This window comes from Rhinoderma darwinii, chromosome 6, assembly GCF_050947455.1.
Source record: "Rhinoderma darwinii isolate aRhiDar2 chromosome 6, aRhiDar2.hap1, whole genome shotgun sequence".
Lineage (NCBI taxonomy): Eukaryota > Metazoa > Chordata > Amphibia > Anura > Rhinodermatidae > Rhinoderma > Rhinoderma darwinii.
The window spans coordinates 18,589,059-18,607,887 of record NC_134692.1 but is presented as its reverse complement, the minus strand read 5'-3'; the positions used below and the strand labels follow the sequence as shown (position 1 = coordinate 18,607,887).

The following is an 18,829-nucleotide window of genomic DNA, read 5'->3' as shown; positions in this document are numbered from 1 at the left end:
TTTATATTTTTTGCAAGTTACTTACTGTACTTGGTGTCATTATTTTTCCCTTTTGGGAGATTTGATTTGTCTTCACATACAGTTATAGGTATTTATTGTGCTCCATAATGCTGCCTCCACCGTGCTCCATAATGCTGCCTCCACCGTTCTCCATAATGCTGCCTCCACCGTGCTCCATAATGCTTCCTCCACCGTGCTCCATAATGCTGCCTCCACCATGCTCCATAATGCCGCCTCCGCCATGCTCCATAATGCTGCCTTCACCATGCTCCATAATGCCGCCTCCGCCATGCTCCATAATGCTGCCTTCACCATGCTCCATAATGCTGCCTCCGCCATGCTCCATAATGCCGCCTCCGCCATGCTCCATAATGCCGCCTCCGCCATGCTCCATAATGCCGCCTCCGCCATGCTCCATAATGCTGCCTCCACCATGCTCCATAATGCTGCCCCCATCGTGCTCCATAATGCTGCCTCCATCGTGCTCCATAATGCTGCCTCCACCATGCTCCATAATGCTGCCCCAACATTGCTCCATAATGCTGCCTCCACCGTGCTCCATAATGCTGCCTCCACCGTGCTCCATAATGCTGCCTCCACCGTGCTCCATAATGCTGCCTCCACCGTGCTCCATAATGCTGCCTCCACCGTGCTCCATAATGCCGCCTCCACCGTGCTCCATAATGCCGCCTCCACCATGCTCCATAATGCCGCCTCCACCATGCTCCATAATGCCGCCTCCGCCATGCTCCATAATGCCACCTCCGCCATGCTCCATAATGCCGCCTCCGCCATGCTCCATAATGCTGCCTCCGCCATGCTCCATAATGCTGCCTCCGCCATGCTCCATAATGCTGCCTCCGCCATGCTCCATAATGCTGCCTCAACATTGCTCCATAATGCTGCCTCAACATTGCTCCATAATGCTGCCTCCACCATGCTCCATAATGCTGCCCCCACCATGCTCCATAATGCTGCCTCCACCATGCTTCATAATGCTGCCCCCACCATGCTCCATAATGCTGCCTCCACCATGCTCCATAATGCTGCCTCCACCATGCTCCATAATGCTGCCTCCACCATGCTCCATAATGCTGCCTCCATAATGCTGCCTCCACCATGCTTCACTGTTGGTATGGGGTTCTTTTGGGGATGTGCAGTGTTGTCTCTGCAATAAACATACCTTTTGAAATTATGGCCAAAAAGTTCAACGTTTTGCAAAACATAGATGGGCTTTGATGTTTTTCTTGGAAAAGGCTTCCGTCTTGCCACTCTACCGAACAGCCCAGACATATAAAGAATAAGAGAGATTGTTGTCACATCCACTACACAACCAGTACCGGCCAGAAAGTCCTGCAGCTCCTTTAATGTTGCTGTAGGCCTCTTGTTAGCCTCCCGGACCAATTTTAATCTTGTCTTTTCATCAGGTTTTGAGGGACGTCCAGTTCTTGGTAATGTTACTGTTGTGCCAAATGTAATCCACTTCTTGATGACCGTCTTCACTGTGTTCCATGATATATCTAATGCCTTGGAAATTCTTTGGTACCCTTCTCCTGACTGATGCCTTTCAACAATCAGATCCCTTTGATGTGATGTAATGTCTTTACAGACCATGGCTTCTGCTGTCACATGCAACAAAGAAAATGTCAGGAAAATCCTAATAGAACAGTTGAACTTTATATGGAGTTACTCAGAATCACTTTAAATAATGGCAGCTGTGTACTGACTACTATTTAACATGAGTTTAAATGTGATTGACCAATTCTGAACACAACCCCATCCCCAATTATAAGAGGGTGTTCACACTTATGCAACCACATTATTTTTATTTTTCCCCTCTACATAATTTCAATTTGTTTTTCAATGGAATTGTACAGATTCTGGGTAACAGTAATGGTGGGAAAAGTTCTGAATGGTTCAAAATGTTTTAAAACCTGGCATTTTAACTGGGGTGTGTAGACTTTTTATAACCACTGTGTATATATGTATATGTATGTGTGTGTGTATATATATATATATATATAAAAACACTCACTATATGGACAAAGTTATTGGGTCACACCTTTTAATCATTGAATTCAAATGTTTTATTCAGCTTCATTACCGCAGGTGTATAAAATCCAGCACCTCGCAATGCAGTTGCCTTTACAAGCATTTTTTAAATAACAGGTCGTTGTAAAGAGATCACTGAATTCCCGCATGGTATTGTGATAGGACGCCACCGTTATAACAAGTAAGTTCATGAAATTTCTTCCCTCCGAGATTTCTTCCCACCATCAACTGTGAGTGATATTTTTGCAAAGTGGAAGCGTTTTGGAACCAAAGCAAAAGTTACAGAGTGGGGTCGCTGAGGCGCATAATACATAAAATTTACCATTGCTCTTTTGACTCAATAACTGCAGAGTTCAAACCTCCTCTGGTATTGACAACCGCACATAAACTGTGCCCGGGAGCTTCATAGCGTTGGTCTCCATGACCGAGCAGCTGCATGCCAGCCTTACATCACCAAGCACAATGCCAAGCGTTGGATGGAGTTGTGTAAAGCCGCCGCCACCGGACTCTGGAGCAGTGGAAACGTGTTCTGTGGAGTGACACTTCTCTGTCGGTCTGATCGACGAGTCTGGGTTTGGTGAATGCCAGGAGAGCGTTACCTGCCTTACTGCATTGTGCCAACTGTAAAGTTTGATGGAGGAACGATAATGCTATGGGGTTGTATTTCAGGGTTCGGCCGCGGTCCCTTAGTTCCAGTGAAGGGAAATCTTGATGCTTCAGAATACAAGACATTTTGAACAATTGTAGCTTCCAACTTTGTGGGAACAGTTTGGTGTTCGGCCCTTTTCTGTCCAGCATGACTGTGCCCCAGTGCACAAAGCAAGGTCTATAAAGACTTGGTTGGTTGGTTGGGAAGAAGTTGACTGGCCGCACAGAACTCTGACCTCAACCCAATCCAACACCTTTGGGATGAACTAGAACAGGGATTGAGAGCCCGGCCCTCTCCCCCATCGTCAGTGTCTGACCTCACAAATGCTCTCCTGGATGAATGGGCAAAAATTCCCACAGACACCCCAAAATCTTGTTGAAAACCTTCCCAGAAGAGTGGAAGCTGTTTTATCTGCAAAGGAGGGTCCGACCCCATATTAATGCCTATGGATTTAGAATGGGATGTCATCAAAACTCCTTCATGTGTCCCAGTACTTTGTCCATATAGTGTATATAGAAAGAGATCTTCTAATACAGTATACATCAGTACATGACTCCATACTGGCGGTCATATACTGATGTATGTGCTTGTTTTTAGTCCAGGATGCGATGTTCAGACATCATAAATCTGCCAATGCCGCAAATGACACTCGCGTTTCTGCCACGGGTTGGCCATTGGATCCACAAGTTCAGCTCCATTGTAATTCAATGGAGCTGATCCATGGCTTTTTAGCAGAATCTGCGGCAATTATGAACATGGTAATTATTGCGCGCGGATGTATTCCTGAGCATCTGCATATGTATCAGTGGTTACAGTGCTTCGCCGCTGAAATGGTCGGGGAATTTTGTTCTGTTTTTTTTTAACAATCACAGTGTTAGGGTCAGTTCACACAGGTTTTTTTTTACACGTTTTTTGGATGCAGAAACCGCGTTGGAAAACGTGCAAAAAACCGTCCGAAAATGCCTCCTATTGATTTCAATAGGAGGCGGAGGCGTTTTTTCCCCACGAGCGTGAAAAAGAAGCGACATGCCCTATCTTCGGGCGTTTATGTCTCTGACCTCCCATTGACATCAATGGGAGGCAGAGAAAGCGTAAAAGTTTGTGGCGTTTTTTGCCCGCGGCTCTCAATGGCCACGGGCGAAAAATGCCACGAAAATCGGCGTGCAGGCAGAGCAAAATCTGCATCAAAATTCCAGATTTTCTGCCTGCAAAACCCAGCCTTAGGCTATGTTCACACGGGGTCTTTTGCCGAGTTTTTTGACGCGGAAACCGCGTCGCAAAACTCGGCAGAAACGGCCCGAGAACGCCTCCCATTGATTTCAATGGGAGGCGTCGGCCCTATCTTCGGGCGCTTCCGCGTCCGACCTCCCATTGACTTCAATGGGAGGCAGGAGAAAGCGTGTTTTATGCCCGCGGCGCTCAATGGCCGCGGGCGAAAAACGGCGCGATAATTGCTATTCACACGGAGTATTTTGGGGGAGGAATATCTGCCTCAAAATTCAGTTTGGAGCTTTGAGGCAGATATTCCTCCCCCAAAATACTCCGTGTGAACTTAGCCATACAATTGTATTTAACGTTATTTATATATTTTATATATTTATTTTTAGTGAAAATGCTGCAAAGTGTAAATATGGCTCAATAAAAAATAAATAAAAAAATAATAAAATATATATATATAACATTTAGCAGGAACATGTTTGGATTTTCCTCAATGCAGGACGTCCGGCAGCTGATCATTATTTCATTTCATTCTTTTCCACTCGTGTCACCAAATCTTACAGTCGTTTCACATGTTGTAAGTTAAATGTTCACATTACAAATCCTCTATCTAGTCTGTCACTGTTTTTATCAATATGCAAAATGGTTTAAAAAATTCATCTAGTAATGTAATGTGTGGATCTCCGAGAACAAAGTGGATTTTCTTTAGTGAATACTACAAAAGCTCTCTACGGATACATCTTAAAGGCATCATGTTTTCAATAAACTTCAAAACACTTGCACTTTTTCCCAGTGAAATGAAAGGATATTCAAATAGGATGCGAATGGCTTTGAGATGGAGAAAACTAATGAAGTATGCATGCTGTATTACACAAAATAGGATTCCTTTCTTATTAGATATTAATTAAATCAATTATGAATTCATGGTGAGAGCGAAAACTAATAGGGGCTGTTGTCCAATATGATATACATCCCGTATTCCTATTGTCTATAGTTTATTATCGGGGTATATTACAACTGGGACCTCCGCACCTTTTATGTATCTGTATGGAATTTCTTTTTCTATATAATATGTGTCCTAAACTTTTTTGGGGTTTTATGTAAATATGAGGGGTCATCTCATCATGATCACCCGTTTACATATGCCCTAGTAAAGCATACGGACGTCCTAGTCTTGACCCCCTTTTGTGGGCGAGAGTCTCCAGCTCTGGCGGATCCGTCCCGTCTTTTCTTTTGAATGGCCGACATGTTATACTATATTTCCCCAGTATGGGGCGGAAACGAGTCAAGCTTCAGAAACCCCTGAGGATCAGCCAATCCCGACTGTAACCCGATCATATTTTGTGTTCCCATAATTGTCACAAATGTACTAGTCATATAAACCTTTATCGTAGATCGGCGATGAGCAACGGAAAAAAAATGGCTGAATGATAGATTTTTTTTCTTGTCTTCCCCCGAAACAAAATATTAATTAATCGCTAACCTATATGTACCCCAAAATGGTACGTGTAGAAAAATGTTGTGTGGTCCTGAAGGGGTTAATCATTGTACAATGAAACGCCCTGCAAGTTTCTAATATACATTGGGTTTGAATTGTTCGCCATTTTCAAGATCTCTGTTTGCTGTGAGCGAAGGTTTGCATTCAAAGGTTTAGAGACCCAGTCCTGCTCACATCTGAGAGTTTGCTGCATTGTATATAGTCAAGGCAATCCTCTGTGAGATCAATATATTAGCAGCAGAACAAATCTCTCTACTAGAATGATGGCTCGCTACGATGTATCCGGGTAGACTTGGGTCACAGATAATTGCTTGGACTGGGTACAATTGTAGCGAACCATCAGCTCTGTGACATCATGGAGTATTGTGAATATAACAGGGATCTTTACCTTCCTATGAAGGTTTCCATGTTGTTTTTACATGTGCTTCATATGTCATCGTACCCGAGGTTCCTTGTCCCTACATGACTTTTTAAAAATGCCAAAGACAATATCAATGGCTAATGGAAGACATATTTATTTCTGATATTGTTATAGCATCGTACCTCATCTCTGCTTCAAATAAAAAACTACAATCCTACTGGATATTTCCATTATCCCGCAGATCTGCATTCAGATACAGGTATGTTCTCTATTAGCCAGAATATTTGGGACTTAAGGTTTTCCGGATAAGCGTTTTTCTTCATAATTTGGAACACTATGCCTAAAATATCCTGATCCATATTTACAGGTTAACCCCTGGCATACACCTCATGCCCCGGCACTATATGTGTGTTCACAGCACGGCGTCCCACCTACGTGCTCCAAGCAATGCTGAGAATAAAAGCTCCATTGAAATCCTGTACTTTACAGTATAGACATTTACATCTATGGACTTGTCAGGTGGTCATGCCGATACAGTCCCTGTTCCCTATACCCTTCACACATATTTTGCTGGTATATAGTAAGCGCTGCCTCCCATCTATCCCCCAAGCAGTAGACTATACAGAGTACAGCGGGGCCGGTCACATGACGAAGAGCCGTATCGTCATCAAAGAAGACTGGACTGCCACTAGACCTCCGGTCCCCCGGCAGCGCTATAAAAATCAATGAAAATCTCAGAATCAGCGTGACGGGGACCGGAATGTATATTAGCGAGTGTAATCATATACTGCAGATACTACACTGATAATAATTTTTGTTCCCCATATAACCCTTTCAAAATAAAGATTAGACTGGATTTTTTTGAGCTTTAAAGGGGTATTTCAGACTAAAACTTTTATCACTTATGCATTGGGCCCGCACCGATCACTAAAATGGGGGGCCTCAGTCTCCCCCCAACTGCATGACTAATAAAATGGACTTTGAATGTAGCGGCCGTCGGGGTAGCATGCTGTCTCTCCAGTAAAAGTCTAGGGCACTGGTAGAAACAGCCGAGCACCAGTGGATAGGTGATAAATGTTTTAGGCTTGAATACCCCTCTCCGCTTTGGACAATCTCTACTTGTTAGAAGGGTCAATTGGCAATAAGCTGCTGACAAAGTGTCCCCCTGCTGGGCACTTCAGTAATTAGGTGTAACCAGTGGGGAAACCGCACCGTATGTGTTGGATTGCCCCACAGCACCACCACAGGGGAAAGCAAGCATTACAGAGTACCCATTCAAATCAGTGGGTAAAATACAGGACAGGTCCTCCAGAGCAAGAAATTCTCTTTGTAGATGATTCACAATCTGGCCAAAAGATGAGGATCCTGAACATGGGATCCTGCCCTATGAAAATAGGTTTTCTACACTGGACAACCCCTTCAAATCCCATGAGCGTGTAAACAAAGACATCATGTGTTGCGTTACTTTCCAGGACTATGGAAACCAGCGGTCAATATCCATGGACTTATCCATACATCGATTGTGGAAAAAATATAACAAGGAACGGAGACACAAAACAGAGCAATAAACTGGAAAACCCCTTTAAATTTTTATTTTCCCCAAGATTTTTTTTTCTTCCAGAATTCCCATTTTCCTCATATGGTCTAAACAAAAGGCCATAAAAAAATGGACAACCGGTTTTTGGATCACATTTCCCGGTTTCCTGCAAATTCTTAGTGTGAATATCCAATTCCTTCTGAAATGAGGAAAAAAAGGGGAGGTGGCGGAGTCCGTGTCCTTGTTGCCCTGGCAACAGATTTATTTATTAAAGGGTAGAAATAAAATGAGCTAATATACCACATACCTGCACGTCGACAAACTCCTACTCCGGCGTTAGTTGACAATTAAGTCCTGGACGGCTACAGCCAGGGGTTAATGTTACTCATTAGAAGAACTGGGTCATTACTGGCAAATCAAGCCACTTACTGCAGCCGGGCTTAAAATGCAAAAATCCGGCATCTCTACTAGTGAGATTTTTATGTTAATTAACCTTACTTGCTATGATTTTATATATATATATATATATATATATTTTATATGTACTGGGCTGTGTATCAGTTAATTAAAAAAAAAAAAAAGAAAGCGAGTTTACTTCTTTCAACTCGTTATTTTCCCTTGTCTTTGAAACGGTTTCATTATTTCATAGCAAATGCTTGTGTCTATATGACAAGCAAAACGGGTATTAAAACTAAGAAGAGACACATCATGGAAATCAGTTTGATCACAGGGGAATGAGCAAATAAAGCTGCGGAAATGGGAAGAAATAAGCTTTGCTAATACCTCACCTAAGGAATGCAATGTAAACCCGGCCGAGACGGAGATTTTGTAGGTGTACCGCGGTTACGTGTCTATGCAGCACTTGACCTTCAACAATGGAAAGTTTGTTACAACTTTGTAGAACTTTTTGCTTGTTGTTTGTTCTTTTTGTTTTTTTTGTTTTTTTTTCATATTCATAAGTCAAGGTGACTTTCAACCATAGCATTGATGTGGAAGGATAGCTTGATCAACAAATATTTTTTTTTTTTTATCCTTATTTTATTATAAGAAACCTGACCCCGGACACAGTGTATGAGACGCTTTAGATCCCTATTTATAAAGGGATGCGATTAATCTCGAGCTAATAAAAAAAAAATGAGATTGTTCAAAATTCACTTTTTAGTGTCCAAAAATTTGGAGTCATTATAATGTTCTCATGGTCTGGATGGCCTTCTACCATGTTGGAACTTAATTTAGGCTTTGTTTCCATTGCGTTTGAGCCCTACGCTCAGGGGATGGTACGGGAGAGATCCCCATTTATCCGTAGTATGCCAAAGAAATGTGCCTGGCCGGTATGCGTTCGTATACTTTTTTTTTTCCTGTATAGAATAGCTTAGTAGACTACTATTATTGTATACACTATTATTCTATACAAAGAGATACAGTAAAAAAAAACATATACCATGCAGTATACTTTTTTTTTTTTCCATGTCTGACAGCCTGGTTGCTAGGGATTCCCTGTCTAACAACTACAGCAAGTCCCTAGCAACTGATGTGTCTCAGGTCTCTTCAGCTTTACGCTTCCACTAAAGAGAAGAAAATAGGGACAAAATGGCTTGACAGAACTTAAAGGATTATTCCCACATGAGGCATATATGTTATCTATGGGATATGCCATAAATATCTGATTAGATGCGGTTCCCAACTCCTGGATCGGCTGCTATCTTCAGAATGAGGGTAGCCCGACCGGGCAGAGAATAAATGGAGAAGTGGCCCATCATGGCGGTTTCCGTAACCCCTAAAGAAATCAATGGAAAAAGAAACTCACTTTCTCCTCCACCCCTCTATTATTTCCTCATCATGGATGTCACGGGTGTCTGCTGTCTCACCAGGCAGGAATACGGGTCCTAGCTCCGTGGATATGCCATGTATATAATTGGTGGTAGTAATCCTTTAAACCAAATCTTTCTCTGGTAGGGTGGCTAGTCAATGGTTCTTCGCATCACCATAAAAATAACCGTTATTGGTGACCCTATGGCGCTCATAGCAACATTGACACAAGATGTGTCTGCTTAGTGTGTGGCCATTACTAGGCTAAAGTCTGCTCCTTGCTCGGTGGGAAGGAGTTTTCTCCTCGCCTTACTGATAAGTGTCCATCCTTGGCCACCATTTTTCAAACCACCGATAGGGGCCGTTAACATTATTTTTGCAGAATTAGTTGTAGTTGGAAAACCCGTCTAAAAACACTGGACGTACAAAATAGATAAAAGCATTATCTGTCATCCGCAGACATATGATGCCCCAGTCTGAAGTCTATTCTCCACTGGTGTTGCCTTCAGAGTTAATGGGTACTGACTTTTGATACCGACTGTCTGTCTATGCGCCTTTACTATTGCACTGGGGAAATAAATGGGAGCAGAGGTTTCCGAGGTTCTGTGAGTTATGGCAATTATTAAAATTGTTTGCAGCATTCTCAACCACCGTTACAATATTTTCCCTCTGATTTTTGTGTCATTCTCCATATAAGATCAGCAACTGAACCCCCAGCTGCAGTCATTTATCTCTAACTGGCATTTTAGCCTCAATTTTCCTTTTAACCTGCTCGGAAATCTACTCGATGGTAATTTCTCATCCACCGCGCGTCTGTAACATCTTTGCTGGTAATTCAACGAAAACTTTTTTCTTTTTCTTTTTTTAAAACTCTCTTCTCCCAAACGTTTCTAGATTTGCTAACTGTAGCCAACAGCATGGAAGACGCAGAGCCGTGGTATTCCGACGAAGATCTAAATCTTGTATTACCTGGAGAGAAAACTCCTCTAAATGGAAAAACAAGTGTTACGTTATCTGAGCATTCGCCGCAATGACCGCGTGAACTCTTCAACTTGAACATACGCTATGGAGAAACCTTGATTGTGCAGTGATCAGAAGCCAATGGCTCCCAGCTAAAGAATACTCATAACCTACTCCGCAGTCGAGCAGTGAAGAGCCGGGGCCACAGGGCAAAGCATTAAATGCTTTTGAAATACCTCCGGCCCCCGAAACCCAAAAATGATATCCTTAGAACAGAACCTCGGCCGTCTCCCTTGTGTATTTTTTATCTTCCCAAGTAAACATGTTTTCTTTTTCCTTTCATTTAGGGAACACGATAAAGATCCAGAGACCTTCTTCAAAATTATGATGAAAATAAAAGACATGGGGCTGCCGTTCCGCCTGTCGGTGCTCGGGGAGACGTTTACTGATGTGCCAGGTATAGACGCAGTATCTGCTATTATTATTATGCTTATATGTAGCATTCATACAAAAGTTACTTTATTTGGATAGCACTCCTGTATACGTTGGAAGGATTTTCCGCTTTATGCCTCCGACGGAAGTCTGCAATGTATGCTATTGTATACAGTGGCGTGCATCACCCATAGGACTCCATAGTGTAAAAAAAAAAAACATATAGCGGCAATATACTTTTTATTTTTATTTTTTACTGTATTGTAGTGTTTTCACTCCAGCGCCGCTCATACAATGTAACGACGCCGGGCAGCATTAGGACATTGGATGAGACACAGCACTGATTGCGTTGAAGTCCTGCGTCGCATATAAGGTCCTGACGTTGCTTGTCATTAGGACCTTGTATGAGCAGCGCTGGAAGGATGAGTGGACCGGAGGGGAGAAGAGCGGTGAGGTGAGTTAGTGTTTTTTTATGGGCATCGTAGGAGGAGTGTATTGGGCAAAATTGTGGTGCACGGCCCAGCCGAGAGATGCAACACATGTTTGTGTCGCATTTTTTTCCAATTTTCCTTTCTATCAAGACTGGCGTATGAAACCCAGTCCTAATAAATTCCCCCTTAAATCTTTTACTATTAAAGGAACAATCCAGGAAAAATTCCTGCACTGTGTTATGACTAGTGCAAAGCCTCAACCATTCAAAGATCTGCAAATAGAGAAGTAATCACCGCCCCTCACGCCCTGCGCTAGACATAGGTCTATCCGTTTTGCCTGGAGAGTTCCTTTAAGTGCCTAATGAGGGAATCCCGAAGATTCGTGCTGGACGAACAAGTTATTGTTTACTCCAAATGACCTTACTGTTTGGTGATTTTGGTAAGGGGCGAGGTCGTGACAAGGTCTCATTCATACTAATGAAACAAAAGGGTTAAAGATCTATCCCTCACAAAATAAACAACGTGAATATAAGTCCTTGAGTTGTCCCTTATTCTCATTGTTATTTATTGATTTCAGGCATCTCTTGATTTTCACTGTTTTTAGGAAAGTTGGGGCTACAGCCAATATGGCCGCCATTACAGCACCCCCTGGGGGTTCTCACCCAGGTTTCGTACACTCTTGAATGGCACTTGCTTAGTTGGTATAGGGTTGGGTGATGTATGTATCACTGAACAACAATTCAGCTTTACCATTCTAATTCCTAATAGTTTGTTTTTTTTGGGTACATTTACCTTTTCTTTGGGGTCGTGGGCAATTCTTTAAAGGGTAACTAAACGTTTAACAACATAGTGACATGTTAGAAGTTTTGATTGGTGGGGGTCCGAGCACTGAGACTCGTGTGAGCGCTGAGCCTCTTCGTTTCTGTTCATCTTTACTCAGAAAGCCGATGTAGCGGTGCACAGACTCCATAGAAAGTCTATAAGCCCGTACACTGCTCACACCAGCGCTTTTGCCGCCTCGTCTTAGCAATCGGTGGGGGGCTCCGCGCACGGACCCCCACCGATCAAAACTTCTGACATGTCACTATGACGTCTGAAGTTTGTTGAGCCTCTAGTTACCCTTTAAAGGGGTTTTCCATGATTATACATTGATGGCCTATCCATGTCCAATCAGCAGAGCGTCCGACCCCTTCATTGCAGCACCTGATATATCGATGTTTATACAAGTGAATTGGACCCGAGCTGCGGTACCAGGCACAGGCACAGGCACGTGTCGGTAATGCAGTGAAGAAGCTGCGGCGCTCCCAGCGATCACACATTGATGATTTATCTATTAGTCATACACATTGTATATTATTCTGAGATGTTGAACATGGCGGAGTCTCCTTCTTTCAGATCTGTAACTCGTGTATGAGATTTGTGATCTATCCAGCAATTTTTGTTTTTTGATACATTGTATTATATAATGGCAATACTTCCTCTCTTGTCATATAATGCGCAATATGAATGGACATGAAAAATGTATGAGTTTATATACAGGACGTGTACTCTCCAAATATTTAAAGAAAATGAGTTGCTTTGTTTGTTCATCGCTTTGGGCAAAGATGTTTATTGGATTCGTCGACTGGATTTAATAATATCGCTCCGAAGTACGATTCTCTGGGAAATTTTCATCTCGCACCGGTCTGGTATGGAACGTCTCGCATCACTATGGACTGTCAGCTCCGCGTCAGCCAGAGATTGTTTGTCTGATTGAGGATAATGAAGTAGAATAGTTATTATGCGCAATCCCTGTATTATATACAAGCGCTCATTGCAGACCTGTAACCTGCACATCATAGCTAAACCGACAATGCAAACACATGTGTAGATCTGCTGTCTCTATAGCCGAGGCGGCATTCACCTATGGAGCAGCTACGATCTCGTACAGTGCTGTGTTCTCCCATTGCCCATTATTGAGGGTCCCTTTTGTCAGTACACAGGTGATCACGTCACCTGATAATGATTCAGCAATTTATAATCAGTCTGTAATGTAAATCAGCTCCTCATGCACTGACTTCTTGGCAGGCATGTGCTGATAAACAACGACTAATCTGACTATGCACATCTGCAGTGTAAAGTATGGTGGATGGGCAAACCAGAAACCTGAACCTGTGATGAGACCGGAATTGGATTTTAGACTATATGAGGCTCCCATTAGACTATGTAGTTAAGCTGGAGTCATTGTGGACATACCCTTTAAATGGTAACTCTGTGCTGTGACTACCATAGTGAACTCTGCCTCGTGCTGAGGAAGTCATTGATATGAAACACATGAATACACTGAGATGTTCGTTCCCTGATACCCAAAAATTTGAGGGATTATTTATTTACACAAACTCCCAGATCTCCGTAGAATATAATTTTTTTTTAATTGACCCATTATTTCCATCTTTTACATTTCTAGCCTTGCTGGGCCGTCGTCTGATTTCCAAGGTGCTGGATTACCAGAAATGCCAGACTATTGGAACATTTTAACCCATACATACACATAAGTATGCCAATATATACTTACCATGGTGGCGATGCTCTGCAGCGGGCAGAGGTTACTGTATAAGTTTCGCCCAATGGCCGTCATGGGTCCAACGTGACTTTTTGTGATATATATAAAAAAAAACAGTACCCTGTATCCATGACTATTTCTATGTACCTCTCAGTGGCAGGTGGGAATGTCGCTGTCAGCACGTCGTCGCCAACTTTCCCATATGCCCTTCAGAATAATGTAAGCCCCTATGGAAACAGGATGTTAGTAACATGCTGGTGCCAATGTCTCGGCGTGCCCACTCCGTATAAGGGGCCCATAGAGATAGTCATGGATACAGTTTACTGATATTTTTCCATATTGCAGGAAGACACATCGGGCCCAGGGAATCAAAGGTATACAGGACCCTAGGACACACTGGATTCCATCGACTTTTTTTTTTTATCCCTTCGAGGTATTCCGGTTTATTCTTTGTATAGTGAAAAGTTATACAATATGGCAATATACTTTCTGTATCAATTCCTCATGGTTTTCAAAATCTCTGCTTGCTGTCATGCAATAGGAACCTTAATTTCTTACTTCCAGTGGATATAAATCTGTCCATGGTCATGTCATGGACACACAGGTGCATGGTGCGTTACAAGACACAGGTAAGGGTCTATTCGCACTGCATTATTAATATACGTTTAGCGTAAGCGCCATTTACTCGATGAATGCAAAAGAGAATCCTCCTGATATAGATCTCCATACAACCAGCAATGTAAACCGTACGCTGTGAATGAAATGTGAATAGACCTTAAAGTGTGAATTCACACTCTGCAGTATTGCTATGGATTTTCGGTGCATATTTCGTATTGAAAATCCGCACCACTTCACAGTGCAACTCGTGGATGGGGTTTTAAAAAAAGGCCGCTGATCTTCGAATTTCTTCTGTGGATTTGCAGATTATCCCCATTCAATAGGGTTAATACATGTCTGGCTATTTAACGTGGTTTTTGTCCGGAAACCGTGTCAAAAAGTGACGTGCCACTTGTTTGTTTCCCGCAATGCAGTTTGCAATTAGGATCAGTTCACACTTTGCGTAAATACTGCGGTTTTCCCGCAATGGAATTTGTTGCGGAAAATACGGTAGCAGGGAAGTGAATGAGATAGAAAAATTCTCATCCGCACGCTGTGTAAATACGGAGTGGAAAAAACGCTGAAAAATTGACCTACAGTACGGAATTTTATTCCGCAGTGTGTCAATTGTATTTGTGTGAACGCTGCTTATATGTTGTGGGTCTTCCCCGTTGAATTCAATGGGGAGGTAAAACAAATGCCAGTTGTTGCATTTTTTTGCGCGGGTTTGCAGCGATTCTACCGCAAAAACCGCAAGGCAGAAATTAATTTTTTTTATACTTACCCAGGAGTCTGTGTTCCTGCCTCCTGCGCGGCCTCCTGGGATGAGGTTTCATCCCATGTGACTGCTGCAGCGGCGGTTACATAGAATGAGACATCATCCCAGGAGGCCGGCCTGGATGACGTCAGAGGGCCGACCTCCTGGGATGACGCTTCATCTCAAGTGACCACCATTGCGTCCAATCACGTCATCCCAGGAGGCCGGCCTGCTAGTGCTGCAGTTTTTCGCAAGCGTATATTCCAAGCGAAAAGCTGCGCCACAGTTTGGTGCGGGTTTTCGCCCGGCGGCGCACAGGGCAGATACGCTGTGTGCTTTTACGCAGCGTATCCGCCCTCCGTGAACTCAGCCTTACGCAGTTTTTCCTCTTGAAGTAAAGTATTAAGGGTTCATATGAAATAACAGCAAGCAGAGATCTTAAAAACCATACGTAATTGATATGGAGAGTATATTGGAAGATTGTACAACTTTTTCTTTATACAAAGAATAACATTTATCTACTGAAACTGGAATACCCCTTTAACAGGAGCCGTCAGGGTACCAGTACTGTTAATAGTGAGAATAGCCCTGCCCACTGCGAAATTCCTGCCATCAAAAATACAGCAGTGGCCAACAGAACCCCTACGGAGGCTCCTAATGTATATGTGAACAGAGCCTTCTAGCCATTCTGCTGGTCACATTATGGGCATGACTTCCGTGAAATATTGGAGTAAATAATCTTGCCCATCACTAATCGCTTCTCCCCGTGTCAGGCGCTCGCACGTGTTAATTCTTCTCCTTCACACAATGTGCAGCCATATTTCCCGGCAGGGTTAAAGCCTTCTGTCGGTTTTTGGTGAAGACGTTGAGATGAGGAGAGTTGCCAACGCTTCAGACAACCTTTATAAAATATAATTGGAAACAGAGAGGTGGATTAAACAGGGAAAATCTTTTTATGCTCTAATCATGTGGATCCCGTCCAGATAACATTTGGGACCTTTTGGAGATTGCGATGAGAGGGCGGAGCAGGTGAAATGCCAGAAAGTGACATCAGTATTGGCGACATTCGTGCATAAGTCAGTGTGATCGATCTCCCTTCTGGGTGCTGTATGAGAGGGTGGAATCACAGCACGTGCTCGCCCAGAAACATCGCTCTCTACCTGGATAGGATCATGCTATTACTTCTAGGATGACCTTTTCTTACTTTCTTGGGTTTAACCGACTTTACAGAGACCCCCCCCCCACCCCACAAAAAAGGATATACAAAGCCCTCACCCCTCTTCTATGTGTATATATATATATATATAAATTTGGCTCACAGACTCCAGGATGGCAAGACTAAGCAGATTTGACGTTCCGAAGCATGGGAAAGCTGAGTGATCGCCCTTGGGGGAGCTGTGTCTAAGAGCCATATTGTTGTTACCCAGCTTTCCTAGAAACAGATATAACTCAGGAACTACTGAATGGAATTTCGTTTATATAGGAAAGCTCAGGATTTATTTATTTTATGGACGTAAATAGGTGATAAATGTCTCAGACACCCACCAATCACTAAAACAGGGGTCCCGAGCCCTCCGTTCCTCCTCAGTGCACCCCCCACAGTGAGGAGGAGCGGCAGTCGAGCATGCCGCTCCATTTAATGTCTATGGGGCTGACGGAAACAGCTAAGCGCTGTGCTCGGTTGTCTCCGTCAGCCCGATAGGCTTTGAATGGAGCGCCAGGGCGCGTGCTCACCCTCTGCTCCGTTCAAGCTTCTCTTCACTGCGATTGTGCTCAGGACCCCCATTGTAGTGATCGGTGGGGGTGGCAGCGTGGAGCCCCCAGCAATCATACATTTATCACATTTCCTCTGAATAGGTGATAAATGTTGAACTTGTGACAATCCCTTTAATGTTGTATTTACAAAAAGACGGACTTGTGTCTGTGGTCCACCTCCGCAAGTGGACAATTAAAGGTTAGGTACACTATTACAAATATATTATGTCTGTGCGTCTAATAAAAAAAAATGACACATTTTTTAAAGTAGTCTTGAGTCAAAATATTCTACCTTTTCAGTCTACAGCTCCTATGCAGACCTATGTGTCTCCATGGTTACAGACTACAAACAAATTATCTGTAGTCTGATTCTCCTGTCATTATCCTTTCCATCTGTGCCCTAACATACATTTACAAGACTATCAGGAAGTAAGGGACCGTATGACTGTAGGTTCAGACTACACAGGGTTTGTTTGTAGTCTGTAACCATAGAGACACACAAGTCTGCATTGGAGCTGTAGATCCAAAACAGTAGGAAATTGTTGTTCAAGACTATTTGCTTCATATTTTAGATGCATTGTAGCCCAATAGTTTAAGTTGTCCCTTCCCAATACCTCTGCACACAAAGAATTAGGCCCCATGGACACGACCGTAAATTCGGCCATAATTACGGCCCCATTCAGTTCTATTGACCTCTCCGTATTGCTACGGATGCGTGTCCGTGCCATAGAACTGTGCCGGGAATTATGGAGCATATCCGTTTTTACATGTTTTACGGGCCATGCTCCCATACTTTATATGGGAGCACGGGCCGAAAATGTGGGTGGCTGGCTGTGATTACGGGCACGGCCATGTGCATGGGGCCTTACTTGCTGATGATACTGACCATAACTACAGGGCATATTTATCAATGTATTTACGCTAGTTTTCTGATGAAAATGTAAAGCGCCTGCGCCACTTTTAGTGGGCAAAACTTTGGAGTCACCTCAACTGCACCTCATTTACTAAATGTTTCCGACACCTTTCTAACTACCGGACCGTGCGTGGTTTTCTCAACTTGTTCCCATTTGATGATTCTGGTGCAACCTGCCCTGGAGGAAAGACTGGCGCCAGTAATAATAAATCACCCCCTATGTTTTATTAACCTTCATTTTACCATTTATAGTACAGCTTTACAATTCCTTATGTGGGGAACAGTTCCAAAAACTCTGTCCTAAAGTTATAGTAGTGATCCTCCTGATTTAGGAATATAATGACAGATTTAAAGTAAAGTATCATTTATGCAGAGTAGTAGGAGAGGGGAAGCAAAGTTGAAAAAAAAAATACAGGAAAAAAAAAAATAATTTGTATCCCTTTTAGGGTCTGTTAAAAGTTGGGTGACAACCCACATGAGCACAGTAATGGTGACCTTTAGTGGTTGTCACCCAATCTCCGTTACCAAAATAGGTGACCAGGATAACTCAAACATGGCTGAAATGGATACAAGAAGAGACTGAAACTTTTTATTTTCTTTAGGGCGAAATGTTTTTGAATTTTTTTTTGGGGGATTCAACAAATGTTTTTGGGTGTGTGGAGATTTGTCCTTTCTTTCTCTATCTGGTTTATTAGTGAAGCATTTAGGAAATAGAATTGTGTGGCGAGCGTCATATCCATCATAGGTTGGATCAACTAGGGAAATGTCCCGGGTAATTACATTTTCCTCATAATTGCTGCTCTTAGATGGAAGATGATATCACGTCACTCAGTTAAAACATCTCACTTAAGTCTTCTTGGGCCTGTGTGACTTTTGGGTATCTCAGAGTACTTAATCGACGCGTGTTATTAATTATCTTTACATCTCCGATTGCGATCCCTTGTAATGTGTCTACCTATGACTTGCTGTAATCAGCAACGGCTTATTTAAAGTACACTCCTCCATGATTCATAGCGGAGGCAGCCATATTGTCCGCAGGGCCATTCCTCAAAATCAGGGAGACTCTCAGGCTTTTTAGGGTTGGTCCCTATGGTGACACAAGTTCCTCCCAAACTCTCTAATCTCCACCAGTATTCGGACCACAGCAAACTCCTCCACTGGTATCCAAAAAAGATATTTATTCGTCAAACAAGACCCTTTCTCAAGACCCTACATGTTTAGGCCGGGTTCCCACGTAGCGTAAACACTGCAGAATTTCTGCAACAGAATTTTGTGCGCAAATTCCGCAGCATCGTTTACATTATCAGCAAAGTGGATG

The 18,829-nt window shown here is 43.0% G+C and overlaps 1 protein-coding gene across 4 annotated transcripts in view; it reads left to right on the top strand.

Moving 5' to 3' along the window:
• Nucleotides 1–18,829, top strand: part of QTMAN (queuosine-tRNA mannosyltransferase) — a 161,593-nt gene that overhangs the window by 101,624 nt on the left and 41,140 nt on the right. For all 4 annotated transcript variants that reach the window (XM_075829249.1, XM_075829247.1, XM_075829246.1 and 1 more), the window contains exon 6: nt 10,432–10,541. In XM_075829249.1, coding sequence (XP_075685364.1) covers nt 10,432–10,541 — 110 coding nt within the window. The remainder of the gene's footprint in view (nt 1–10,431; nt 10,542–18,829) is intronic.